The 27,588-nt window shown below is 47.1% G+C and overlaps 1 protein-coding gene across 1 annotated transcript; it reads left to right on the plus strand.

The window, feature by feature from the left end:
• Window positions 1-330: 330 nt before the first annotated feature.
• LOC143767585 (uncharacterized) lies at window positions 331-27,263 on the plus strand. Its single transcript, XM_077255995.1, has 10 exons — window positions 331-474; window positions 551-782; window positions 868-1,057; window positions 8,863-8,971; window positions 25,883-25,957; window positions 26,065-26,139; window positions 26,233-26,446; window positions 26,540-26,699; window positions 26,811-27,199; window positions 27,241-27,263. Exons 1-10 carry the CDS (start codon window positions 331-333, stop codon window positions 27,261-27,263), a joined length of 1,611 nt encoding a protein of 536 aa, XP_077112110.1.
• The last annotated feature ends 325 nt before the right edge of the window (window positions 27,264-27,588 follow it).

Below are 27,588 nucleotides of genomic sequence, written 5' to 3' on the forward strand. Positions count from 1 at the left end.
TGAGCCTGATCGCGTGCGCTTGGCTGAGGACATGGTGATGAGTGTCTGTCAGGGGAAGCACTTGGCTCGGTTTTGTTCAGAATTCAGATGTTGGGCTGCTGAGGTTTCTTGGGATGATGCTGCCCTCCGGGGTTTGTTTCTTAGAGGCCTTGGCACTTCATCCTCTACTGGACTACCTGGAAGACGCCATTACCCAAGTGGTTCATATGGATCACAGACTATGGGCGTTATGCAATTTGAAACACTATTGTTCTCCAATGGAGGCGAGGTGGGACCTACTCCTGAAGCTATGGAGGTGGGCGCCATCACCTTTAAGGAGAAAGAGAGAAGATGCCGCCGCGAGAAGCAGTTGTGCTTCTATTGTGGAGAATCAGCATGCTGGAGGAAGGACTGTCCCTCCTGCCCCTCATCATCCAAGGCGCCGGGAAACTACTAGGTCTGGGTAGTAGTCGAGGAGGCTATCCAGACCTTCAGGTACACTTGCCCTCATGTTTCAAAGTTTTGCTGCAGGTGGAACTTTTAGTGGACGGTTCTCCTTCTTTTTGTACAGCTTTTGTGGATTGCAGTTCATCTATCAACTTGGTTAGCCCTCATTTCCCAATGCAAGATAGTGACAGTTAGAGTCCAGACTCCTGTTAAAGTGGTGGCCATTGACTCTTCTCCCCTCACCAAAGAAGGGATTTGTTACGTCTCAGAAGTCTTCTCATTCAAAGTGGGCTCTGATCACACTGAGAAAATAAGTTGTTTTGATTTGGAAAATTTACCAGCTGGGTTGGTGTTGGGTATGCCCTGGTTACAACGCCACAAGCCTATCATCAATTGGGAGATGGGGCAATTGTTGTGAATCTGCATTATTATCTGTACCAGTCAAATCTGTTTCTGTGTCGTCTGTCGGTCTGGAAGGTATTCCGGAGTACCTGAAAGAGTTCGAGGATGTGTTTTCCGAAAGCGAGGCAGAGGTTTTACCGCTTCATAGACCCTTTGATTGTGCCATTGAGTTAGTCCCGGGGGCTAAGTTACTGAAAGCCCGTCTGTTCAATTTGCCTGGTCCTGAGCAGTTAGCCATGAAGGACTATATTGTGGAAAGCCTCCATAAGGGGCATATACGGCCTTCCGTTTCTCCTGTGGTTGCCGGGTTTTTTTTGTTAAGAAAAAAGATGGTGGTCTGCTTCCCTGCCTCGACTTTCGGGAACTCAGCAAAATAACCTACCTACCCTCTTCTCCTTATCCCAGATTTGCGTAACCAGTTATCAGGGGCCAAATGGTTCTCCAAATTAGATATCCGGGGCTTACAATCTGATAAGGGTTCGGGAGGGGGACGAGTGGAAAATGGCATTCCTCACATCAGTTGGACTCTTTGAAAATCTGGTCATGCCATTTGGACTCACTAATGCCCCTGCTATTTTTCAAAATTTCATTAATGTGGTGTTCGCGAACCTCATAGGCCACTTTGTTATTATTTATTTGGATGACATTTTAGTGTATTCCCCGGACAGTCAGACTCATTTACAACATTTAAGAACGGTCCTCCAAAGACTCAGAGAAAATTAATTGTTTGTTAATTTGGAAAAATGCTCATTTTTTGTACAAGAACTATCTTCTTTGGGTCTTATTGTCTCCTGTGAGGGGTTTCACGTGGATCCCAAGAAGGTGCAGGCGATTGCAGACTGGGTGCAACCATGAGATCTTAAGAGGCTGCAGCTCTTCTTGGGATTCGCGAATTATTACCGAAAGTTCATTAAGGGTTTTTCACAAGCGGGTAAACCTCTTACTGATCTTACCCGCAAGGGGGCAGATGTAAGAAATTGGTCTGGGCCCGCCAAGAAGGCCTTCTTGGCACTCAAAAAATGTTTTATGTCTGCTCCAATTTTGATTCAGCCAGACTTGTCCAAACCTTTTGTTGTGGAGGTGGGCACTTCTGAGGTGGGGTTGGGGGCAGTGTTGTCCCAGGGTCCTGCCACTTTAACTAACCTCAAACCCTGTGCTTTTTTTTCAGGAAGTTCTCTTCTGCCGAGAAAAATTATGATGTGGGCAATAGAGAACTTCTTGTGATTAAATTGGCGTTCGAAGAATAGAGGCACTTTTTGGAAGGGGCGGCTCATCCGATTACTGTAATCACGAATCATAAAAATTTGGCATGTATCGAGTCTGCAAAAAGACTGACTCCTAGACAGGCTCGTTGGTTCCTTTTTGTTCACAGTTCCAGTTTTCTATTACTTTTCGTCCTGGTTTCAAGAAAGTTAAAGCGGATGCTTTGTCCAGAAGTTTTGAGCCCATATCTTCCCCCAAACCACCATCTTCCATTCTTTGTCCCGGGGTGGTGGTGGTGGGGGTCTTATCTGAGTTGGAATGAGAGATTGTGGGGGCCCAATCTCTAGCCCCTGCTTCTAAGCCTGGGGATAAATTGTTCCTGAACAATTGCATTCTAAGCTTGTACAGGAATTTCATGAGTCCAGGCTTAGTGTCCTTCCCGGTATCACGGCCACACGACAGGCTGTGGCTAGGGTTTTTTGGTGGAACTCACTAGGTTCTGATGTCAGAAAATTAATATCTGCATGTCGGGTTTGTGACCGATTCAAAAGCTCCCATGGCAGGCCGGCTGGTGAATTGGTGCCTTTGTCGGTTCCCGATATGCCATGGACTCATCTGTCTATGGACTTTGTCACCGGTCTCCCGCCTCCCAGGGGCAATACTGTGATATGGGTAGCGGTGGACAGGTTTTCCAAGCAGGCCCATTTTGATCCCTTAGTGGCTTTGCCCTCAGCTGACACTTTGTCTAGGTTGTTTGTGCAGCATGTGGTCCGCTTGCATGGGGTACCCCTGAATGTGGTGTCTTAGAGAGGTGTTCAGTTTGTAAGAAATTGGGCATTTCTTTATCTTTCTCTTCTGCATATCACCTGGAGAGCAGTGGCCAGACTGAATGCACGAATCAATCCCTGGCACAGATTCTTAGGTGTTTGACCTCTGTCAGACAGGATAACTGGTGTGACGCTCTACCTTTGGCTGAATTCGCTTTTAACAATCAGGTGAATCAATCCACCGGTATGTCCCCATTTTTGGTCAACTATGCGTTTAGTCCACATTTTGGGGAATTTGGGGGAATTTTTTCGATTAGATTCTGGGTGCCCGGGGGCGGAGGGATCTGTTCAGCAGTTAAAAGATCTGTGGGCTGAAGTCCGCCGGAATATCTCCAGGGTTCAAGGGAGGTATACATTTTTTGCGGATAGAAGGAGAACTCCGGGGCACATATTTCAGGTGGGGGAGAAGGTTTGGCTTTCCACATGGAACATCAATCTTACGGTTCAGTCAGCCAAATTGGGACCAAAATTCATTGGTCCATATGAGATTGTAGAAATAGTCAACCCGGAGGCATTTAGGTTGCGTGTTCCTGCCGAGTTTAAAATATCTAATGTATTCCATAAATCCCTGTTGAAACCATTAGGATCAGTCAAAGAGGATCCTGGGTCTGTGGCTCCTCCGGTGTTGGTGGAGGGTCACATGGAGTATGCTCGCTCCTTGAAATATCTAGTTCACTGGAAGGGGTATGGGCCTGAGGATCACTCCTGGGTCCCTGCTCACTTGGTACATGGTTCGAGCATTTCATGCCAAACATCCGGAGAGGCTTGGGGATCTAGTGGCCCCCCTTTGATAGAGGGGTACTGTCATGATCCTATGGTATTTTTTGGACTGACGTGCCAGGGGCTAATTATTTCTGGCCTTTTTCTGGTTCTGGGAGGGCTTTTTATAGCCTTGGTTTGCTCGAGTCCTTGTCAGTTATGCTCCTGCCCTCGGCTGAGTTAAGGTGACCCTGGTGTTTTGTGTGCTTGTGCCTTGTGCCTGCTCTGCGTGAATATTTCCTGTTGCTGAACCGGTCTGTCCCCCACTTTGCTATTGCCTGTTGATTCTGTACTTCGTTGTTCTGTTCTATGGTTGTGTCTCTTCACACCGCCGCATCAGCCTGCTACTCTCTCCTTCCCTCCCCATCTGGAGTGTGCACACGGTAAGTACAGTCTTCTTCGGTACAGTCCTCTCTCTCTCTCTCTCTGCACACACTCTCTGTTAATTCTCAATAAGGGGCTGTGTGGTGACTCATATGATATATAAAAGGGGCTGTGTGCAGGTTCAAACGGTATATAGGGGATGTCAGCATACTTAATTCTGCTCAATATAAAGTGATGCAATTAATATTAATATAAAGTAATTATAATGAATATGTTAATATTAATATTGGGCAAAATTACTTTTGGTCTATTGGTTCGGCCCTCCACAACAGCCACAGTCTCTCATGTGGCCCCTCGGGAAAATTAATTGCCCACCCCTGCTCTAGAGCATCAAGATGCAGTAGGAGGTCTCACCACTCCAGATCCTCATGCTGGCTCTCTCCATCAGTTAGTTCCTGCAGCTCATCAGAATCGGACAGGTCAGACCTCTTTGCAAGAGGTGGGAGACTTCACAGTCAGCCGGTTGGTTGTGCAAAGGGGAAGGTCAGTCTCACGAAGGGCGGGACACCCCATCATGACCACCACAGGTTCCAGCTGCAAACAGTGAGTTTAACTTTATGGGGACTTGGGGGTATAAGTTAGCAGGTGGCAACTTAGTAGTTGCTTTAAGGGCCTTAATAGGTAAGTTAGAGCCAAAAAAACATTCCCCACTCCCAATGTTGGTCAAACAGCAATCTGAAAAACCTTGAACCGGTTTTCATAAAGAAGCATTCTTTGTTGGATCAGCCCTTTTGGGTCTTACTTAGATGAGGAGACGAAGAATATATGGGACAACCAAAACATAGACATCTGGTCTTTAATGTCAGAAGACCAGCACACGGTAGATAAAGAGCAAAGGCTCATTTTTGAAAGGTCAATTGAAAGATGTGCAAAAGTTGCCAAAACCATGAAAAACTGTCAAGCCTTCATGCTGCTCAGTTGTGTCACGGGCAAGCGAACGCTGACCAGAATTATTTGTCTACATGGACTACATATATAATGATTTTAAATCTCACTGTGGCAGTGCATGGTACAAATATGATGAGGACTTTAGGAGGCGCTTGTCGTTACAATCGGATACTGGGTGGGAGGGGCCAAGGCCACTGACATGTAGCTAAGGTTAATGATATCACAAAGAACCCCGCCCTTTCAATCCTTGGTCACTGCTTCTTCTTCCCTCACTCAAGGGACAGTGGCCATGCGCAGACGGCACACCCATAACGTGTTTGCTTTTTAATGAAGGCCACTGCAGGTTTTACAGATTATGCAAATATAAACACAAATGTTCCGCCTGCGGCAGTCAGCACCCAGCGCTTTGTTGTCCCAAGCCAGGTAAGCCAACCAGTAAATGCAACATTAGGAAAGGACACCAGGTCTCCATGGTTAGATCAGTACCCCAATAAAGATGCAGCTGCTGTTAGGGGTCGAGTTCCCGTCTCTGCACAGAGGGAATCTCGGGCCATCTCCGCTGCCGTCTCCCATTCTTTTCCTGCCGCAGTGGAGTCTGCTCAGTGGAGACTTCGGTCCCAGCGTCTTGCTCAGTCTGACTCTGTACAGAGAGTTGCTGCTGCTTTTTCTGCTTCTGCCATTGAAGTCAGTGCTGGGCAGCAGCGAGCAGACACTCCTGGGTCTAAGTCCTGCTTTTCTCGTTCTGAGCATGCCCAGAGTAAGATCTCTCAGTGGAGATCGAGGGTCACATGATCAGACACTGCAGCTAAGGTCCTGTAGGTGCTCACGCTCTGTGGCAGCCTCTCATTGGTCCTTCTTGGTAGGTCCTGTAAGTGCTGCAACTATTTAAGGCTCGCATGGCCGCACGGCCATGCGCTAAGTATTGCTTTCATTTATGTACTTTGCGAAAGTGCGGTCTTTTATGAATGTGTTCAGGGACCCGGCTGAAATAAGCCACTAGAATGCTGGCACCTGCGGCGAGGAGTTTGTATGCTTGTGTGTTCAGGGACCTGACCGAAATAAGCCCCTAGAATGCTGGCACCTCCGGCGAGGAGTTTCATGTGCATGCAAGACCACTAACTGTTCTTGTTTAGACAGTTAGACTGTGCCTCTGTGGTGTCTAACAGGGCGCAGTGCTTTGAGTTCACGGCTGCTCTGTGAAGTAACAGAGTTAGCTAACACCGCCATTTAGTTCCGCTATTTGCTAGCAGCAGGTTCTCCTGCACGGTGGACCCAGGGCTGCGAACGCATCTATCCTAATAAAATATATACATTCATTAGGTGCGTTCCGCTAGCCCTAACAGCTGCTCTGCTCCGCTGTGGTTCCACTTTTGCTTTTTTCATTCCGTTTTTCTATTACAGCGAGCCCTCCTTAGCGAAAAACGTGAAATCTGTCATTAACAACCCAAGTATTGCTAGGGAAAAAACTGAAAAAGAGATCACTCTGGGCAGAATTGAGGGCCCTTTGCACTCCCACATTTTCAAATTTGAGAGTTTCTCCGCCCAACAAATTTGATTTAATTCAGCACCTGTCTTATTCCAGGGAAGGATCAGTGAATGATGGCATTTCAAAAGACGATGCATCGGTTTCTTATGTCTCCCTTGATAGAGCAGTTTTGTTGATGGGGAACACAGGCCAAGGCGCACTTATGGCAAAATTCAACATCGAGTTAACCTTTCGCCTGCTGCCTGTGCACCCTGATTGTTATCACTAGTGATGAGCAAGTGTGCTCGTTACTCGAGTTTTCCGAGAATGCTCGGGTGTTCTCCGAGTATCTTGGGCGCGCTCATAGATTATGTTTGTGCCCCTGCAGCTGCATGATTTGCGGCTGTTAGATAGCCTGAACCCATGCAGGGATTGCCTGTTTGTTAGGGATTCCCCACATGTATTCAGGCTGTCTAGCAGCCGTAAATCATGCAGCTGCAGGGACTCAATCTTAATCTACGAGCACGCCCAAGATACTCAGAGAACACCCGAGCATGCTCGGAAAACTCGAGTAACGAGCACACTTGCTCATCACTAGCTGTCACCTTTTAGGTTGTTGTTTAGTTGGTCTATTTTACTATAATACATGTCTGCCTATGGGTTGTTCTATTTTGTGTCACTATTTAGAAATGTTCAGCAGTTTTCTGGAGTGGGTTGTGCGTTTTGACATTGGCTCTATGGCTATTTTACATTACTTCGAAAAAATAAAAATATTTGAAAAATTTGAAAAATGCCTTAATATGATTCTAGGTTTTTGTTCTGTTAGCAAAGTGACACTGAAGCAGATGCAGTCCCTACTTGGTCTCAAGGTGTTTGTTGATTTACACCAGAGGTATCTCCAGACTGGAACATCTCATATGGGTAATAACCAGACCTATTACACACAATCTGAATGCTTGGTGGATTTTTCTTCAAAGCTACAAAGATCATATCTGTTGTCAATCAGCCGAAGTGTCCAATGCTGAGGTACAGCTATTTACTGATGCTGCTGGGTCCTCCTGTTTTGGAGCTATTTTTATAACGACTGGTGCGTGGATGCCTGGCCAGAGTTGTAAGGGGATAGACCGGGTACCTGCATGTCGGGTCCGGAACTGAAAGGGCTGCATCCTCTAATTCCAGGGGGAAGGCTTTAGGGAGGCAGACCTTCCCCTGCTTCTGGAGGGAAGGAGGAGAGAGAGCTTCCTGCTGACAAGAGGGAGCGGGGAGAGCAAAAAGAGAGCGCGGAGCAGCATGAGGTAAAAGCAGAAAAGCGCGCGCTGCAGGGGGCTTTTGGCACCAGTGCAGAGCAGCGCGCGGGAAGAGAAGTGCTGCACCCCGTCCCTCCAGACAGTACCAGCACAAGAATAGGGCCAGGCATACAGAGAAGAGTGGTTCAGAGCCATGCGCACAGAGCAGACCCAAGTAAGGTGCTGCCGCAGACAAAGAGGGGAGTGCTCCGTCTGGGGAGCACCTACGCCACACAGACCAGCGACTGCTGTCGCCCACCGCCATCAGCGAGGACAAGAGGAAAGGAGACGTACAGTTCGTGCCCGGTGACCGCCATAAAGTAAGGTGCAAGACACAATGGGAATGTGAATACCGCTCTCATGCTGCTTGAAAAGAGACTGGGAGCATGACCTTCAGCTACCCCTGACTGTTCTAGTTAATAGCGGCCTTGACACGCGTGACCTGACTTTGCTTGGGGGTTATAGTTGTGCAGTTTCTGGTCCATATACCTGCACGCGCCGCTGTTGTTGGTGCCACCGTTGGATTCCCATTTGTTACGGACTTCATTGAGACATCACGTGCCGCTGTTGTCTGTGCCACCGTTGGAACCCTGAGACGCCGCACTCAAGAAGACTGCAGTCTGATAACTTCTCTCTCTAATACTGAACTCTCGTTCCTCCCTGACCTACCTTGCCATTCTCCCAGTTCTTTCCCATTTCCCTACCGTCACTCTACAACCCACTACTACCTGCGTGGAGTTCATTTATTGTTAATAAAACTGTTAACTATTGCTCTGCTTCCCGTCCGTCACTGCATCCCGCACATCTGCTAGTAACCTTACAGAGTCATGGTACAATTACATCTGTGCAGCAACATTACTCTCCTGGAATTACAGTATTCCCCATTGTGGTCATAGTAGAACTTTGGGGTGCCAAGTTCTCAAATAGAAGGGTGTGTTCCTTCACAGACAATTCCAGTGTTGTAAGCTGTAAAAACAACCTTACAGTACATCTTCTTCATTACCAATACTCGCTCTGCTTAGGCATTTGGTTCTTCATTGCCTTTAATTCAATATTTGTCTCTGCTCACAGTTCCGATGCCATGCCCACGGGAGGTCAGCTGCAGCCCGTTGCGGCTCTGTTCCCCGGAGACCGGAGCATGCTGCGCACACACCCCATCTGCCTCGGCCTCCGCCGGCTGCAAACTAACTGTCGTTTCGCGCACTTTTTGCTCATATTCCAGCTTAAACACACCCCCTCTTCCCGGGTCATGTGACATGTCCGATTCTCTATTCCTTCCCCCGGACAACATGGGACGCAGCCTCGACATTTCCGGACCCAGCTCAGTACAGGTACCCGCAGCCCGGTCTTGCTCCTTACAATCACATGATTGCGACATCACCGCAAGTCCTGTTAGTACATATGCCGGTGTGGGCTCTACATGAGGGGATACCGTGAGCACCACCCTCCATCCCACTCTATGGGTGCTCACATAAAACCAGCCCATTGTAACTTTAAAATTAACCCTCTCAGCACTAGTGTGCCTGAGGCAAAAGCAATCTGATTTTCCATATGTTAATCACAGTTTCAATGCTGCTGACTGGCATTATCAATTCCATGGATATCTTTTTTTATCCCTTTCCTGTTTTATACAGTTCAACTACCTTTTCCCATAGATCCGTTGACAATTCTTTTGCTTTCCCCATGACTCACAATCCAGAAACATCAATGGCTGGATGAAAGATGCAAGAGTCTGTCTGGATGCCAGAAACTCACTCAGCTTTTATACCCATAAACAGATTACAAGCAAACACATCACAGGTGAGGATGTTACCTTTAGTAGCCATTCAAACCCATTTGCGTCAACTTCTGTGCATGTTATCTGGCTAAAATCCCTGGGGCTTGTGAACTTTTGATCATGGTCATTTGGATGTTTTGGGTTGTTATTATGATTTAAAAAGAGAAAACACAGTAGTTTGACAATAAATGACTTCACCCAACCACTAACCATGAGTGCAGAAAAAGTTTTGGTGTTATCATTCATATTCTCTGAAAAAAGGACAAGAAAGAAAAAATTCTGCCGGGGTATGTAAACTTTTGAGCACAACTGTATATGGGTGTTTTGCAGTTTAATTGCACTACCACTTCTTTGATAAGAACATCATATATGTTTCTTATTAAACTTTGTTAGGACTTTTTTTCCGGTCAGATTGTTGAAAAATATTGATTTTATATATAATATATATATATATATATATATATATATATATATATATATATATATATATATATATATATATATATATATATATATATACACACACACACCCCTCATCCCACTGGTATCTATATTGTATATATTTATGTATGTTCATCGCATATTATCTGATCACCTATAGAAGATGCCTTGTTAGTTAGAGTAGTGGTAGGGCTACATAGGGGAAGTCGACGAAGAGTGGGGGCGCCATACTGTTCCAACTTAGGGTGTCAACATCCACTGTCAGGATGGGAATTGTAAAGGGCAAAACTAGTACATATCTACGGGGGGAGTGTGCTATGCCCAGCATATCTCTTCCGTCACGGCATCCTCGCACATACTGACCTGTGGAAGCGCAAGCACAGCACGAAACGGCCGTCATCTACCCCTGCTCACACTAGCTCCTATATTCACTCCCCCGGCAATGAATTTTATTTGAAGATGGAATAAAGTGATGAATTTTGGATCGGTGAGTGCCTTCTTTTTTTCGTTGTTGCATATGGATTGGATTTACATGTTATTTTCAGAAGAGCACCTGGGATTACAATGTGCGGCTAGTCACTAATTGGATATTGAGTGACACCTAAGTCCTAGTCTCAGAAGAACCTCTATACCTTGAGAGGGTGCCGTCCTATACTTTCTTCTTTTTTGTATAGTACATATCTCCCCTCATTTCTGCTCTTTTTTATATCACTGTTTTTCTGTGCAAGTGTGTGTGCATTTATGTCTTTATGCATGAGGTTTTTAAATGAACTAAATAAAGATAGAATTTTTAACTTTTTTTGTTATTGTTAACATGTATAAGGGCCCCATAGGTTGATTGCTTTGGTTGTTGATTGAAGGGGCTGTGTGGGGGCTAATATTGTATGTAGGGGGTATGTGGTGGGTCATACTGTATGTAGGGGGATGTCGGTATACTTAATTCTGCTCAATATTAAGTCATACAATTATTAATATTTTTTAAATATTATAATAATATTGAGCAGAATTAATTTCACCCTATTGGTTCGACCTCCACAATAGTCATGGTCTGCCATGTGGCCCCTTGAGAAAATTAATCTCCCACCCCTGCTTTATTTTGTATAGCATCAAGTTATTTATAGTGCCATACATAAGGGAAAAATGTGTGTCATTTTCCGTATGCCGATGTGCCCTAGAACACTTGTGTGTTACTCACACGACCTATGACATGATCTATCGGGAGGGGTGGGCATGTGAATGTCACATGATACATCGGGTCCCTGTGGGTGGGGGCAACGCCTTCTAAACTGCTCGGGTCCCTGGTTACTCTTAATCCACGCCTGTAACCAGTACAGATGTATGTGTTAGTAGACACCGCAATCTTCTGGCCCCACTGTCGCGACATCTCCATACAGGTTGCTAGACTGATGTAAGAGAGGCAGTAAAGGTGGAGCCTGTAGTTTATGTTGGGAACACCTGGTGACAGGTTCCCTTTAAGTACAACTATTTCTCCTGATTGGCAAAACAGCAGATTTTTTTCACAAAGATGTGAACTTTTAACGTATCTGTTCTAATACAAAATTAGGGTTGTTAGGAAAAGCATAAAGTGCAAATAGGGTCTTCTCCAGTTTAGGTGAATAGTAATTGTATAGTAAGTGCTCACCTGATGGGGTTGTGTGTTACATAACCACTACTTTTGCCTTATTGTAGTGTTGGGATAAGGGGCTCAGCAGCGCAGAGAATAGTCATTATCCCAGCACTACAATACATCTAAGGCTGGAGTCACACTAGAGAGGAGACGAGTGCTATGCGAGAAAAAATTGCATAGCACTCAGACTAATGTTAATCTATGGGGCAGCTCCCATCATCCTTTTTTTTCTCAGCCGTATTATACAACCCCTGGCAAAAATTATGGAATCACCGGCCTTGGAGGATGTTCATTCAGTTGTTTAATTTTGTAGAAAAAAAAGCAGATCACAGACATGGCACAAAACTAAAGTCATTTCAAATGGCAACTTTCTGGCTTTAAGAAATCAAGAACAAAAAATGTGGTAGTCAGTAATGGTTACTTTTTTAACCAAGCATAGGAGAAAAATTATGGAATCACTTAATTCTGAGGAAAAAAATATGGAATCATGAAAAACAAACAAACAAAAAAATACTCAAAAACATCACTAGTATTTTATTGCACCACCTCTGGCTTGCAGTCTCTGAGGCATGAACTTAATGAGTGTCAAATAGTACTCTTTTCAAGATGATAATGCATCCTGCCATAGAGCAAAAACTGTGAAAACATTCGTTGAAAAAAGACACATAAGGTCAATGTCATGGCCGCAAATAGTCCGGATCTCAATCGAATTGAAAATCTTTGGTGGAAGTTGAAGAAATAGTCCATGACAAGGCTCCAACCTGCAAAGCTGATCTGGCAACAGCAATCAGAGAAAGTTGGAGCCAGATTGAAAAAGAGTACTGTTTGACACTCATTAAGTCCATGCCTCAGAGACTGCAAGCCAGAGGTGGTGCAACAAAATACTAGTGATGTGATTCCATAATTTTTCCCCTATGCTTGGTTAAAAAAAGTAACCATTACTGAATACCACATTTTTTGTTCTTGATTTCTTTTAGTGTTTCTTAAAGCCAGAAAGTTGCCATCTTAAATGACTTTAGTTTTGTGCCATGTCTGTGATCTGATTTTTTTTCTACAAAATTAAACAAATGAATGAACATCCTCCAAGGCCGGTGATTCCATAATTTTTGCCAGGGGTTGTACGTGCGAGTGAAATCGCAGCATGCTGCGATTTGCACCGTATATTGGCCGAGACTTGACAATAAAAGTCTATGGGTGCAAGAAAAACTCGCACAGCACACGGACCCTCAGTGTGACTTGCGAGAAAGACGCACCGGTGTCCTTTGAAAAGCCGGCAATTCAGTACAGTGTACAGTAAAATCACACTGACAGCTTACACTAGAATAGATAGAATAGATATATACACATAGAATAGATGTATATATATATATATACAGTATATATGTCAGTAGCACACACACACACACACACACATATATATATATATATATATATTTCTACATATATATATATCTTTATAATTCAAAGAGAGATAGATACCAGAAAATCCGGTAATTCATTTATCGGCTTCTGTGAAATAATTGCAGAAGCTGACAGGATAGGAGACATGGTTTACATACAGTTAACCATTGCAGAATAGTTAGATTTATATATGTCAGTGATGAATACTGTTAGTACTATGTGTGTGTAAAATTTTGGACCTGCATGTATTTACTAAAAGAATGTATTCACAGAAAAAACTGATGTGGGTGTAATAGAGTGCAGGGTTGCGTATGTCACCACGGAACAGACAGACCAACTGTTGAGGGGAATTTATTAACAGGAGTAGATTCTCCTCGCAGGGAGTAAACAGGGGGTTGATAGAGGTAAATCAATAGTAAACAGTTAAACGGCAACGAAAGGGTTAACGAGTGTTCTTGTAACTTATCAGTCCAGGGAGGTCCTGACTGAAGGGTCCTTATTCCAATGTGGGTACAGTCACCAGCAGCACTTGAAGAGCCTGAAGTCTTTCCTGTTTTCTGAGAACTGGAGACTCCTGGAGACTCCGGGGTTAAGCCTCTGCAGCCTGTTCTTCTCAAAGTGAAACTGGAACCAGGAAATAGTACAGTCTCCGTCGCTGCTGCAAGAGCCTCTGTGCACCAGGCTGACAGTCTCTCTGTAGTAACGGTGTCACACACACACTGGGCAGTTACTTATCACACTCAGGGATCTTTGCTTGTCACTGCGGTCACCAGGGCTGCACAGTCACTGTCTCTGCACTGTCAGGGGAAGAGTCTTCTCAGATTATGGAGGCTTCCAAGTCCCCACTCTCAATCCAGCCTTAGTGCCCTCACGGGGAGCACTCTGTCATGGGGAGCGCGGCGCTGCAGCCTGCTTTCTCTCTGGCACGCTGTCCCCTCTCTGCTCTCCCGCTCTTTTCTGACCACACCTCTCTCTTCCCAGCAGTCCCCTCTGTCCAGGGCAGAAAGTCTTCCCCCCAACAACCCAGCTGTCTGACTAAGTGGTTCCAGGCAAGGAGCAGGGAAAGCAACCTCCTTACATGGGCTCCCGCACCATTTTCTCCACCAGACAGGAAAAGCCAGTGACTGAGGACAGATATTAATAGCCTAGAGAGGGACCATTTTTATTGTCTCCCCCCTGGCTAAAACCATCTGCCCCAGCCACCCCAGAAAAGGCACCTCTGTAAGGTGCGCCAATTCTGGCACCTAGCCTCTCTCTTCCCACTGCCATGTAGCAGTGGCATATGGGGTAATAAGGGGTTAATGTCACCTTTGTATTGTAAGGTGACATTAAGCCTATTAGTAATGGAGAGGTGTTAATAAGACACCTATCCATTACTAATCCTAAAGTTTGTAAAGGGTTAAATAAACACACACACATGCAGAATAAAGTATTTTAATTAAATGAAAGACAACACAGTTTTGCATTCATTATTATTCTGCCAATCCAAACGAAGCCCTCATTCTCCTGTAATAAATGATAAAATAAAAAAACAACAATATACCCATACCTGTCCGGCATACAGTCAGTCCCACGGTGTAATCCATATCTGGGGGATATATACTTTACAACCGAATGCGGTACTAATGCTACCGCCCCGACTGTAAACCACTGTGTAATGAATGAAAATCTGCCTGCGCGGCCTCCCAGCCTGACCAGACATGAACTCTGTAGCGTGGGAAAGTTTTTGAACTTTTTACCAAGCTGTCGTGTCCACCTTAGGTCAGGCTGTGAGTCTGCGCATGCTCAGTGACCTCAGCGGTAGTCACTAAGGCTGCGCAGCAGCCCCGCCTGATCTGAGGTGTACTTGGCAGCGTGGAAAAAAGTTCAGAAACTTTCCCATGCTACAGAGTTCATGTCCGGTCAGGCGGGGAAGCTGCACAGGCAGCTTTTCATTCATTACATAGTGGTTTACAGTCGGAGTGGTAGCAATAGGGGGGGGATTTTTTTACAGGAGAACGAGGGCTTCGCTTGGATTGAGAGTGTAATAAAGATGGAAAACCTGTGTGTTTAATTATTTCATTAAAAGACTTTATTCGTAATGTGTGTGTATTTTTTAACCCTTTCATTCTATTGGATTAATAATGGAGAGGTGTCTTATTGACACCTCTCCATTATTAACTGGGCTTAATGTCACCTTATAATAGCAAGGTGACATTAACCCCTTATTAGCCCATATGCCACCGCTACAGGGCAATGGGTAGAGAGAGGCTAAGTGCCAGAATTGGTGCATCTTACAGATGCGCCTTTTCTTGGGTGGCTGTGTGCTGGGTTTTTTACCTGGGGGGGCAATATCCATGGCCCCTTCCTAGGCTATGAATATCAGCCAGCTGCTGTTTGCATAGCCTTTCTGGCTATTAATTATAGGGGGATCCCACATAATTTTTTTGGAGGGTCTCCCTATTAGAATAGACAGTAAAGGATAAATATACAGCTGCGGGCTGATATTCATAGCCTGGGAAGATCCATGGGTATTAACCCCTTCCCAGGCTACAAATATCAGCCCCGGCCATATGCTTTCCCTCTCTGGCGAAGAAAATTGCGAGGGAGACCACGCAGTTTTTTTTCGCTTGTAGGATGGAACTTGTGGAGCCAATAAATAGGCTTCCACATTATTTATTCATGATTTTCTGACCCGGGATCCATTATATGTCCATTTTGCAAGCCGGCAAGAAAATCTCACCATACGGATGTGCAGCGCCCCAGAGTCCTGGTCGTTGCAGTACTGTGGCTCCGCCACTAAGGGGAGCTATGGTACGTCTGATGGCACTGAAGGAGTTCATCTGACCAAATATCACAGACACCAATACATTTCACAGCCGGGCCACCGGGGGGAGCTAAGGGTTCTATTCAGTAGGCCACTCCCCACCATTGTGGGTAAACTGGGGGTCGGGCAGGAAGTTAGACAGAAGCTGACTGGGTTGGAACCAGGCAACACCTTGTGGCAGAGGGTGTTGCAGGGGGAGATTCGGTAGGGTCCCTGTCAGGGGTGGGATCCTGACAGAGACTTGGCAACTTGAGCGAACGTAACGGGACCGTGCCTGCTCAGTATAGCGGCGGTGCCCAAGGAGGGATTGGAAGCGAGATAGATTGTGCTGAGTGAGAAACGAGATCAAAGCAATAAGGAGAATACCAGTAGGGGTCGTGCTGTAAGACCGAGGCAACATCCTACTGAGGCGCATAACCGGCGGCCGGAACGCCGAGGGAGTATTACAATATTCAGCTTCAAGCAATACTCTAAACCAACGGCAGGACAGTCAGTCAAAGGCGGGCTGTCTCATCTAAATCACCTATGCAGTCTTGGGGGGCAACCTGTGGAGAGGGGCGACTCTAGGGTCCCGGAAGAGCTCCGAGCCTACCCGTCATACGGGTGCCGTCCCAACCGTAACATCAGGGAGGGACGGAGGATTAGCAGAACATCATCTAATCGAGTTGTGAGGGAACTTAAGAAACGGACACAACAGTTGTGGGGACTTTCCGTAAGCACAGCAGGGAAGGACCGCAACACATAGCGCTAGAAGGAAGGCACAGATTTCCACCTGTAAAGAGAACTCTGGAGGTGCCATTGGACCGGCCGGACTTGCGCAGCCTGGTTATCCGGACTCCGGACTGAGGACCCAGAGATCTTCAGTCAAGAGGTAAAGAGACTGCAACCTGGTGTCCTTGTTATTTACTGCACCGCACCACTACAGCGTCACCACCATCCCCATCCATCATATCGTTTACTGTACGCCCCTCAGCAGGGTCACGGACCGGGCCTAGCCACCGTGACAACCCCAGAGCAGAGACTCAGAGGCCCGGTACCGGGTACCCCTCGGCCCTGCGGCAGTGGGGGCGCTACAACTTGGCGTCACGAACAGGATCTACTTAAGCCTGAAGAATCAGGTCATGTGTGCCTTGGAACTGTGATTTATTGTGCTTGGACGGTACTTTATTGTAAAGACTGTGCTGCGCCATTTACCGCCAAAATCCGCCGCCATTACAGCGCTGAGGAGAGCGCAGAAGAAGAGGGGCGTGGAGTGGGCGTAGATAAGCCGAAGAGCGCGAAGGACAATGGCCGCCCAGTCTAAATATTTCTGTGTCCTGAGGACGTGTCCGTCAACAGCCGAGGTCCGCCTCCTGATCCTGTTTGGAGGGTGGAGACCATGGAGACGGGGCCGCCCACGAAAGAGGCCGCGGGAAGAGGACACCAGAGAAGAAGCGAAAATGGCGACGCCGGAAGCACCGCGTGTGAATGCCCCAACTCAGCACGAGGTTGCAGAACCCGACACAGCCCCGGACGCGCCATCGTTGCGGGAACTGACCCTTGCGGAGCTACCGATAGGCCAGCCCCCATGGCCGATGTCCAAGGAGTGTGTGGCTGCAGCCGAGGCCCGGCAGGTAGCCTACCGCCTGGAAGCCGATGCCCGTGTAATCGCTCGGCTGGGCCAACCCACGGAGGTCCGCCTGTCTCCGGTGTCTCCCGCTTCCTTCATCCCGGCCGCGGCGGAGTGTGAGCTGCAGGCACAGGGCCTGAGGATCCTGCCGGAGGCGGAGCGCCTGCAGCGCCTGATGACAGCGTGGCGGAACAGGCCCCAACCGGCAGCCCAGGTTTATCTGAGGAGTGTTGAGGAGGTTCCATCGTCACACTGGGGTGTAGTGGTATCCTTTAACTCCCGGAAAGGAAGGGGAGTTATACAGGAGATTGGGGAGCCACTGCAGGTCCGTGTGGACCGGGAAGAACTAGAGCCCTGCGGGGGAAGGTATGATCCCGATCTGGAGCCTGGCGATGCGGTGACCTACACCCGGTGAAGGAGGGAAGCTGGCGGAGCTGGCTGGATAGCTCGGGGCGTCCAGCAGTGCGTCGCCCTCCAGGCTGCTGCCGGAACGCCGGAGGATGAACCTTCTGCAGGGAAGGTGCCGGAGCCCGTCCCCGCGGAACCACAAGAGGTCCAGGTCCACCGCGTGCCTCTGGGTCGCGCTCGCCCACAAGCAAGGAGGGCATCCCGGTGAGGGATCCTGTCGCTGCTGGAGCCAGGACCGGCCCTTGCCACACCAAGGCGACCCGTTGGCCGGGTGAGGCCTGGAAGAAGACCACCCCCTACACTACAAGACTGAGTAAGCAAGAATGCTTTAGTAAATGTACATAGTTCTTCTAACTGTTTACTTCCCGTTATGTTGCTGCTAAACCCGTCCAGGGTTAACTCTTAAAGGGATCCCTTCGTTGACCCGGGATCCCTATTGCGTTTTGGTTATTTTCTATTTTCTTCCTTTGTTATCAAGAACTGCCGCAATCATGAACAGTGCATGATACAAACTCTTTGTAAATAGTTTGCACCTTCTTAAAGGTGCTTCCTACTGGTTTTACTTAAAGAAAGACTCTTTGTGAAGATACCGCACTGGAGCCTTTGCTGAGTATGGACTGGTAGCTTGAGAAGATATGCTACCTCATAGAGACTTGGTCCCCTCTTAAAGGGGATGTTCACTTGTTGCATTTAAAGAATGGTATTGCTTTAAGACTAAGAGATAGCGATAACGTCTTGACAAAAAGAAAGTGATGATAATGTTTGCATGAGAAAGTTATGTGTATTTAACAAGTTAATTGTGAAAAATGTTTGATAATGTTGATAGAAAAATGAGGACAGAGAGTGAACCCGTATGGGGTTAGTTAGTGAGTTCTCTTAGGAGCCATATAGAGATGGCTCATTGATTCTAAACTGAAAGTAATGTTATGTTCTATACTGTGTAAAGTAGTTGAAAAGACAGAAGGCTCGGGCTGAAAGGAGCGGTCCTGTAAGAAAGGAGAGGCAGTAGGTCTGGTGCCGTTAGGACAGGCGGTCCTGCAGATTTAAAGAAGGAGAATGTAAAAGTTAAATTGCCTTATAATGTGATTATAAGAAGGTCTTTAGCGGATTTAGAGTGTACGTCCTTAAAGGCAATGTTAAATTATTGTTCAACAATTTTGCACTAAGTAGAATACCCGGTTGGGTAAGAAAAGTTATTTATAGCATGTTGCTATGATATTGAACCATGTTTGTAACGTTCAAGTGTCCTCACCTCCCATAAAGGGAAGCTCTGTTCAAATATGCTTATTGTTATTGCACTCAACAAAATTGTATGTCTTTTTGCTAACCTGTATTGTTGTTTTCTTCCCAGTCCAGGAGTACTGGATTTAACCAGGGGGGGAGTGCAGCGCCCCAGAGTCCTGGTCATTGCAGTACTGTGGCTCCGCCACTAAGGGGAGCTATGGTACGTCTGATGGCACTGAAGGAGTTCATCTGACCAGGTATCACAGACACCAATACATTTCACAGCCGGGCCACCGGGGGGAGCTAAGGGTTCTATTCACTAGGCCACTCCCCACCATTGTGGGTAAACTGGGGGTCGGGCAGGAAGTTAGACAGAAGCTGACTGGGTTGGAACCAGGCAACACCTTGTGGCAGAGGGTGTTGAAGGGGGAGATTCGGTAGGGTCCCTGTCAGGGGTGGGATCCTGACAGAGACTTGGCAACTTGAGCGAACGTAACGGGACCGTGCCTGCTCAGTATAGCGGCGGTGCCCAAGGAGGGATTGGAAGCGAGATAGATTGTGCTGAGTGAGAAACGAGATCAAAGCAATAAGGAGAATACCAGTAGGGGTCGTGCTGTAAGACCGAGGCAACATCCTACTGAGGCGCATAACCGGCGGCCGGAACGCCGAGGGAGTATTACAATATTCAGCTTCAAGCCATACTCTAAACCAACGGCAGGACAGTCAGTCAAAGGCGGGCTGTCTCATCTAAATCACCTATGCAGTCTTGGGGGGCAACCTGTGGAGAGGGGCGACTCTAGGGTCCCGGAAGAGCTCCGAGCCTACCCGTCATACGGGTGCCGTCCCAACCGTAACATCAGGGAGGGACGGAGGATTAGCAGAACATCATCTAATCGAGTTGTGAGGGAACTTAAGAAACGGACACAACAGTTGTGGGGACTTTCCGTAAGCACAGCAGGGAAGGACCGCAACACATAGCGCTAGAAGGAAGGCACAGATTTCCACCTGTAAAGAGAACTCTGGAGGTGCCATTGGACCGGCCGGACTTGCGCAGCCTGGTTATCCGGACTCCGGACTGAGGACCCAGAGATCTTCAGTCAAGAGGTAAAGAGACTGCAACCTGGTGTCCTTGTTATTTACTGCACCGCACCACTACAGCGTCACCACCATCCCCATCCATCATATCGTTTACTGTACGCCCCTCAGCAGGGTCACGGACCGGGCCTAGCCACCGTGACAACCCCAGAGCAGAGACTCAGAGGCCCGGTACCGGGTACCCCTCGGCCCTGCGGCAGTGGGGGCGCTACAGATGTCACACAGATGTCACACAGATGCTTAGATGTGAGAAAATCGCATCCTCGCATTGTAGACGGATGACATACGGATCACTGTTTGGGAACATTTCTGCGATTCTCGGCCGTGAAAAACTGACCTATTTTTTATACATTATCTGTGACTCCAGCCTAATGCCTAATTACATATTCTGCAACATTATCTTTTTTTTTTATCTTCTACCTTTACAGCAGATTTACCTGGAACATACATTTGGATGGTAGGAAAATATGATAATCATACAAATACTAGGCAAACATTAGTAGTACTATGGAACTCAGTCACCTTTAGGGCTTGTGCAGACTACCGTAGTATGTATGTGCTTCCATAATGAGCACGTACCCTGCAGCAAGAAAATAAGTAAATTGTAATAATGCATGTAAATAACATAGGGTACTTAGTTAACACTGTTTTGATCAACTAAGCATAAAAGCCATCCCACTTCAACAATATGTACCCAATCGGTACAGTCCTTACTTGTCTCTAGTATTAAAACCTCACCTTGTGTCAGCTGACCTCAATGTGGAATGTAAGGGCAGAGCAGGACAGGGGCCGACTGTGCAGACACATGCCTCTGGGAAGCCATGTAGATTAAATGCCTAGCTCAAAAGTAGGGCTACGCCCCTGTTTGTACAAAGTACAAGAAACTACAGGAAAACCAAAGAAATGAGCCGGAGAATAAGTTGGCATACGTGCAATGTGCAAGAGCATGTTCACACTGTGCTCATTTTCATAGACAAAACACAAGAAAAAAAACAAAATGAGCCCATACCATATGTAACTAACATAGGCTGCTTTGTTAACAATGTAAGCAGTGTTTTAGACAATTCTGTTTCTAACTTTGTGCCAACAATCTGAGTATTATCTTTGACACCAATCTGTTCTTCACCTTCCATATACAATCTCTTGCCCGCTTTTGTCACTTGCACCTAAAGAACATCTCTAAAATCCATCCCTTTCTCCCCATGGAAGCAAGAAAAACCCTCACTGTTGCCCTGATACACCGCCACCTTGACTACTGTAATTCTCTATTAATTGGCCTCCCCATCACTCAACTTTCCCCTATCCAGTCCATTCTTAATGCAACAGCCAGGGTTGTGTATCTGGCTAATCGGTACTCGGATGCCTCCGCTCTGTGCCAGTCATTACACTGGCTGCCCATACATTATAGGATCCAATTTAAACTGCTTGTTCTCACAAAAAATCTCTCCACAGTGTGGCACCCTCCTACATCTCCTCCCTCATTTCTGTTTATCAACCTGCTCACTTGTTATGCTCCGCAAGCAACTTTCAAACTAAGGCTACTTTCACACGAGCGTTAACTGCATTACGTCTCAAAACGTCTTTTTTCAGAAAAAACGCATCCAGCAAAACTTTTTGCTGGATGCGTTTTTTTCCCATAGACTTGTATTGGCGACGTATGGCGACGGATTGGCATACGTCGTGTACGTTTTACGACGGATGCGTCGAAATTTGGCGACACGTCGTCTCAAAAAAACGTAGATTGTAACGTTTTTTGTCTCTGCCTAAAAAACGTGTCGCGACGCATCCTGCGGCATACGTCGTTGGCTGCAATGGAAGCCTATGAGCGACGGATGCGTCGGGACACGTCGTACGACGCAATACAGTGCTGCAATACGTTTTTTTACACTGCGCATGCTCAGAAGAAGTATTTTGTTGCCAATTGGTCAGACACCCCCAAATCTATATAAACCTGGCCTGGGCCTTCAACCCCACATATGCCTGAAAGAAGACAAAAGAGAGAAACCTGCCAGCAAGACCCCAGCCAGCAACAGGACCCCAGCCAGCCACAAGACCCCAGCCAGCCACAGGAGCCAGCCACAGGAGCCAGCCACCATAGAGCCAGCCACAGGAGACAGACACAGGACCCCAGCCAGCCACAAGACCCGAGCCAGCCACAGGAGCCAGCCACAGGACTCCAGCCACAGGAGTCAGCCATAGGACTCCAGCCACAGGAGTCAGCCATAGGACTCCAGCCACAGGACTCCAGCCACAGGAGCCAGCCATAGGACTCCAGCCACCATAGAGCCAGTGTGAGTATTGCAATTTTTGTGTGCATCTGTGTGCCTGTGCATTTGTGTGTGTATATGAGGTACTGACTACAGAAAGAGCTTAAAACCTGAAGAGAACCTGAGGCCTGCCATCGTCCTGCACCAGCCAGTGCCATGCTAGAGTCCAGATCCACCATGATGCCAGCCACTGTGAAGACATGCAGCTCCAGCCAAAGGATTGTCAGCCTTTTGTATGTGTGTGTGTGTGTATGCGTCTTCTGATTGGGTTCACCTTTCTGCCTTTGTTGTACATATGTGTATTTGCATAAAGCTATGTGCGTGCATGTGTATGTGTGTATTTTTGGACGGTTGTGTGCTTTTGTATCATGTGCCTGCACCTTATTATGCCTTTGCCAATTTTATGCCTGTTCATGTGGGAGGGTATGTGTCCATGTGCAGGATTGCATCAGGATGTGGTCAGGATTTTCCATCAGTATTTGTACGCCAAAACCAGGAGTGGGTGATAAATAGTGTTGAGCGATACCGTCCGATACTTGAAAGTATCGGTATCGGAAAGTATCGGCCGATACCGGCAAAGTATCGGATCCAATCCGATACCGATACCCGATACCAATACAAGTCAATGGGACTCAGGTATCGGACGGTATTCCTGATGGTTCCCAGGGTCTGAAGGAGAGGAAACTCTCCTTCAGGCCCTGGGAACCATATTAATGTGTAAAAGAAAGAATTAAAATAAAAAATATCGCTATACTCACCTGTCCGACGCAGCCGGGACCTCAGCGAGGGAACCGGCAGCATTGTTTGTTTAAAATTCGCGCTTTTACTTGGTTACGTGAGGTCCCGGCTTGTGATTGGTCAGGGCGGCCATGTTGCCGGGACGCGGACCAATCACAGCAAGCCGTGACGAAATTACGTCACGGCTTGCTGTGATTGGTCCGAGTCCCGGCAACATGGCCGCCATTAACCAATCACAAGCCGTGACGTCACGGGAGGCTGGACATGCGCGTATTTTGAAAAGCGCGCGTGTCCAGCCTCCAGTGACGTCCCGGCTTATGATTGGTCACGGCGCCATGTTGCCGGGACGCGGACCAATCACAGCAAGCCGTGACGAAATTACGTCACGGCTTGCTGTGATTGGTCCGCGTCCCGGCAACATGGCCGCCATTAACCAATCACAAGCCGTGACGTCACGGGAGGCTGGACACGCGCGCTTTTCAAAATACGCGCATGTCCAGCCTCCCGTGACGTCCCGGCTTGTGATTGGTTAATGGCGGCCATGTTGCCGGGACGTCACTGGAGGCTGGACACGCGCGCTTTTCAAAATACGCGCATGTCCAGCCTCCCGTGACGTCCCGGCTTGTGATTGGTTAATGGCGGCCATGTTGCCGGGACGTCACTGGAGGCTGGACACGCGCGCTTTTCAAAATACGCGCATGTCCAGCCTCCCGTGACGTCACGGCTTGTGATTGGTTAATGGCGGCCATGTTGCCGGGACGCGGACCAATCACAGCAAGCCGTGACGTAATTTTGTCACGGCTTGCTGTGATTGGTCCGCGTCCCGGCAACATGGCCGCCCTGACCAATCACAAGCCGGGACTTCACGTAACCAAGTAAAAGCGCGAAATTTAAACAAACAACGCTGCCGGTTCCCTCGCTGAGGTCCCGGCTGCGTCGGACAGGTGAGTATAGCGATATTTTTTATTTTAATTCTCTTTTTTACACATTTTTACATTAATGTTGTTGCGATACCCGATACCCGATATCACAAAAATATCGGATCTCGGTATCGGAAATTCCGATACAGCAAGTATCGGCCGATACCCGATACTTGCAGTATCGGAATGCTCAACACTAGTGATAAAGCAAAAGTGTGCCTGTTTTCCTATTATACTTTACCTAATTTTTACACTCCTGGTTTTGGCTTACAAATACTGATGGGAAATCCTGACCAAATTCTGATGCGATCCGGAATGTGGACACATACCATGCATGTTTTTTGTGTGCGTCTTGTTGATTGCATGTGCATTTGTCCATGCTGTAATTGGTTATTTGCCTTTTTCTGATGTATTGACTGTATAGTGGTCTGTGCAGCATGTGGTTTAAATGTGTTTTTTTTTTTTCAATCTGATGTGTTTTTTAAAAAAGTCTAGCGGTCTGCAGCTTGTGGTTTGAATGTGTGAGTGTGGGTTTTTTCTATTTAATAAAAGTGTTGATTTTATTTTAATTACAGTTATAACCATTTGCATTTGAAGTACTTGTATTTAAAATAAAGAGCATGTCAGCTCCTAATTGTGATTTTTAAAAAAAGAGAGAAAAAAAAAATTATAATAAAATGTTTTTTAAAAAAATGTCCGTAGTATTATTTCATAAAGGTAAATTTAAAACTGGTGTATGTACCAATGGTTACACATGCAATACAGGGTTGGTTGAGGGCTCATTTTTTTTAATAAAGGTTAACCTGTAAAGTTTTTTTTTTTTTGGGGGGGGGGAGGTTTTTTTTTTTAAATAAAATGTGTCAAATATATTTTTTCATTGTGTTAACATTTAAAAATTTTATTTTTTGGGACATGGAAATGATTGGTATAACGTGCAACTTTTTGGGGGTTTTTTGGTGTTCACCTGTATGAACATTTCTGACATCATTTTAGTAGGGTGTTTATCGTTGAACATTACCTAGTTCAGGGGGTGGTCTAACTATAGATCCATTATACATATTAACAGATAAACCAGGACCACAGCCGCTGCCCACCAGGACCACAGCCGCTGCCCACCAGGACCACAGCCGCTGCCCACCAGGACCACAGCTAAGAAGTTTTAGAAGTAAGTTTTGAAGACCCCCAATCTGCTACTTCAATGTGTCGAGCAGATTGCAAGTGTCTCTTTAACTTACAGAAACACCAGGACCACAGCCACTGCCCACCAGGACCACAGCCGCTGCCCACCAGGACCACAGCCGCTGCCCACCAGGACCACAGCTAAGAAGTTTTAGAAGTAAGTTTTGAAGACCCCCAATCTGCTACTTCAATGTGTCGAGCAGATTGCAAGTGTCTCTTTAACTTACAGAAACACCAGGACCACAGCCGCTGCCCACCAGGACCACAGCCGCTGCCCACCAGGACCACAGCCGCTGCCCACCAGGACCACAGCTAAGAAGTTTTAGAAGTAAGTTTTGAAGACCCCCAATCTGCTACTTCAATGTGTCGAGCAGATTGCAAGTGTCTCTTTAACTTACAGAAACACCAGGACCACAGCCGCTGCCCACCAGGACCACAGCCGCTGCCCACCAGGACCACAGCTAAGAAGTTTTAGAAGTAAGTTTTGAAGACCCCCAATCTGCTACTTCAATGTGTCGAGCAGATTGCAAGTGTCTCTTTAACTTACAGAAACACCAGGACCACAGCCGCTGCCCACCAGGACCACAGACGCTGCCCACCAGGACCACAAAACAATGTCCTCTTCTGACAGCCCTCCTCCACAGCAACAGCGTGTATCGGTAAGTTAACACAAAAAATGGGTTTATTTTTTTTCGCTTTTTAAAATTACATTTTGATGTCTAACCACATGCATAAATTATGTTTCAACAGGAAGCTGAATCAGATGAGGAGCTGTCAGAAGGGGGCGAGATGGGTGGAGAGATGCAAGTGGAGGAGGAACCAAGTGTAAGTAGTGGTGAAACAGTTGCTTCCCACATCACACTGCACCATACACAAAACAGATTTCTAAACACCTGCCTACCTTAACTGAGAATTTGTTTACTTTATTTCAGGCTGCTGCTGCTGCCGCTGAAGGCTCTCCCAGACAGTCCCAGAGTCGGCGGACTCGTCGCCGCGGTCATCCATCAGTGAGTTTTTTTTGGGGGGGAGGGGGATTCTATTGGTACTTTAGTATTTCAGTGTGCTAATTTGTTTGTTTTCCTTTTTTTTTTTTGACACAGGCTTCACAGCGTGCTCCCGCAGAAGAGGATGATGATGATGATGACATTGACATCGATTGTCTCATCGATGAGGTTCGCGAGCGGGAGCCGCTGTGGAACATGGCTGACCGCAGGCATGCTGATACCGGTGTAACCCGTCGGCTCTGGGACGAAGTGTGTCGCAACCTGTTTCCAAGGCGGGAGAGCCTTCATCCTCAGCAGCAGAGCAAACTAGGTAAGTATTCACTTTCCAGTGATGTTTTGAGATGACTGTAATGTATTGCATTTACCAATTTTTTGTTTTTTCTATTGATTCTTGTCTTCACAGTTGGAAAGGTTAGGAAGCGGTGGCGGTCACTGAGGGATCGCTTTAAGAGGGAATTCAACGATGAGATGAAGGCCCCGAGTGGCTCTGCAGGAAGGAAGAGGAGCAAATACAAATATGGCCAGGCCCTCTCCTTCCTGAGGCGAACCATGCTGAGCAGAGTGTAAGTATTCTACAGCCCACTAATAACCATGTTAACCTGTCTACTTAGTTTGCTTTCAGTCAGGGCTTTTTCATTCCAATGTATTAATTCCTTTTGTTTTTTCTTTCACAGCACCTTCTCCAGCCACCGGGCGCCTGCATCTTCCTCTGCGCCCTCTGGAGCGATCCCTCCTGAGTCCGCCACTGAGGGCCACGTCGGTAGGCCCCACACCTCTGTCCCCTCCTCTGACCCCTCTGTCCCCTCCTCTGACCCCTCTGTCCTCTCCACTTCATCCGCCCCAAGCAGTGGAGCATTATTGCAGGCTTCATTGCTCGCATCTGATGCTGAACAGTTAGCGTTCCCTTTACCCCACCCCTCTGATCCTGCCACCTCGACACCACCATTAGGTTCGTGGCGGCAGCGACAGAGGGGTCAGGAAAGGAGCTATGCTCCTGAGTTCTTACACCTGAATGCATCCTTCCAAGGCTCTTTCAAAATTTTGGGAGAGCAAGTGACTGCTGGTTTCAACATGGTGCAGTCACGCATCAGTGAAACAAGCCAGGAAACCAGCAGTCGCTTGGATAGGCTGCATTCAGCTGTAAGTCCCGATCCGGCCAATCTTTTTTTCCAATCCATGCTCATGAGCATGGAGAAGCTTTCTTTTGAGCAACAGATGCGGGTAATGAATACCTGCCATAATGCTGCACTGCAGGCCATTAATGAATCTACCCACACACCTCCCCACACCTCCACTCCAATTCCACCCCAGGCCCCATTTCCACACCATACCCCCCATTACCAAACCCAGCCCCAATACCAACACCAGCACCATTACCAAACCCAGCTCCAATCCCCACACCAGCACCATTACCAAACCCCACGCCAGCCCCATTACCCAACCCAGTCCCAC

This window comes from Ranitomeya variabilis, chromosome 4 (assembly GCF_051348905.1).
Source record: "Ranitomeya variabilis isolate aRanVar5 chromosome 4, aRanVar5.hap1, whole genome shotgun sequence".
Classification (NCBI taxonomy): domain Eukaryota; kingdom Metazoa; phylum Chordata; class Amphibia; order Anura; family Dendrobatidae; genus Ranitomeya; species Ranitomeya variabilis.

Bases quoted from the DNA above. Each gene is read 5' to 3' on its own strand.
- LOC143767585 (XM_077255995.1), top strand. From the start codon at position 331: ATGCCGCCGCGAGAAGCAGTTGTGCTTCTATTGTGGAGAATCAGCATG. The intron at 1,058-8,862 runs GTTAGCCATGAA...CTCATATTCCAG, and splicing joins AATTTGCCTGGTCCTGAGCA to CTTAAACACACCCCCTCTTC. The intron at 8,972-25,882 runs GTACCCGCAGCC...ATGTTTCAACAG, and splicing joins CCGGACCCAGCTCAGTACAG to GAAGCTGAATCAGATGAGGA.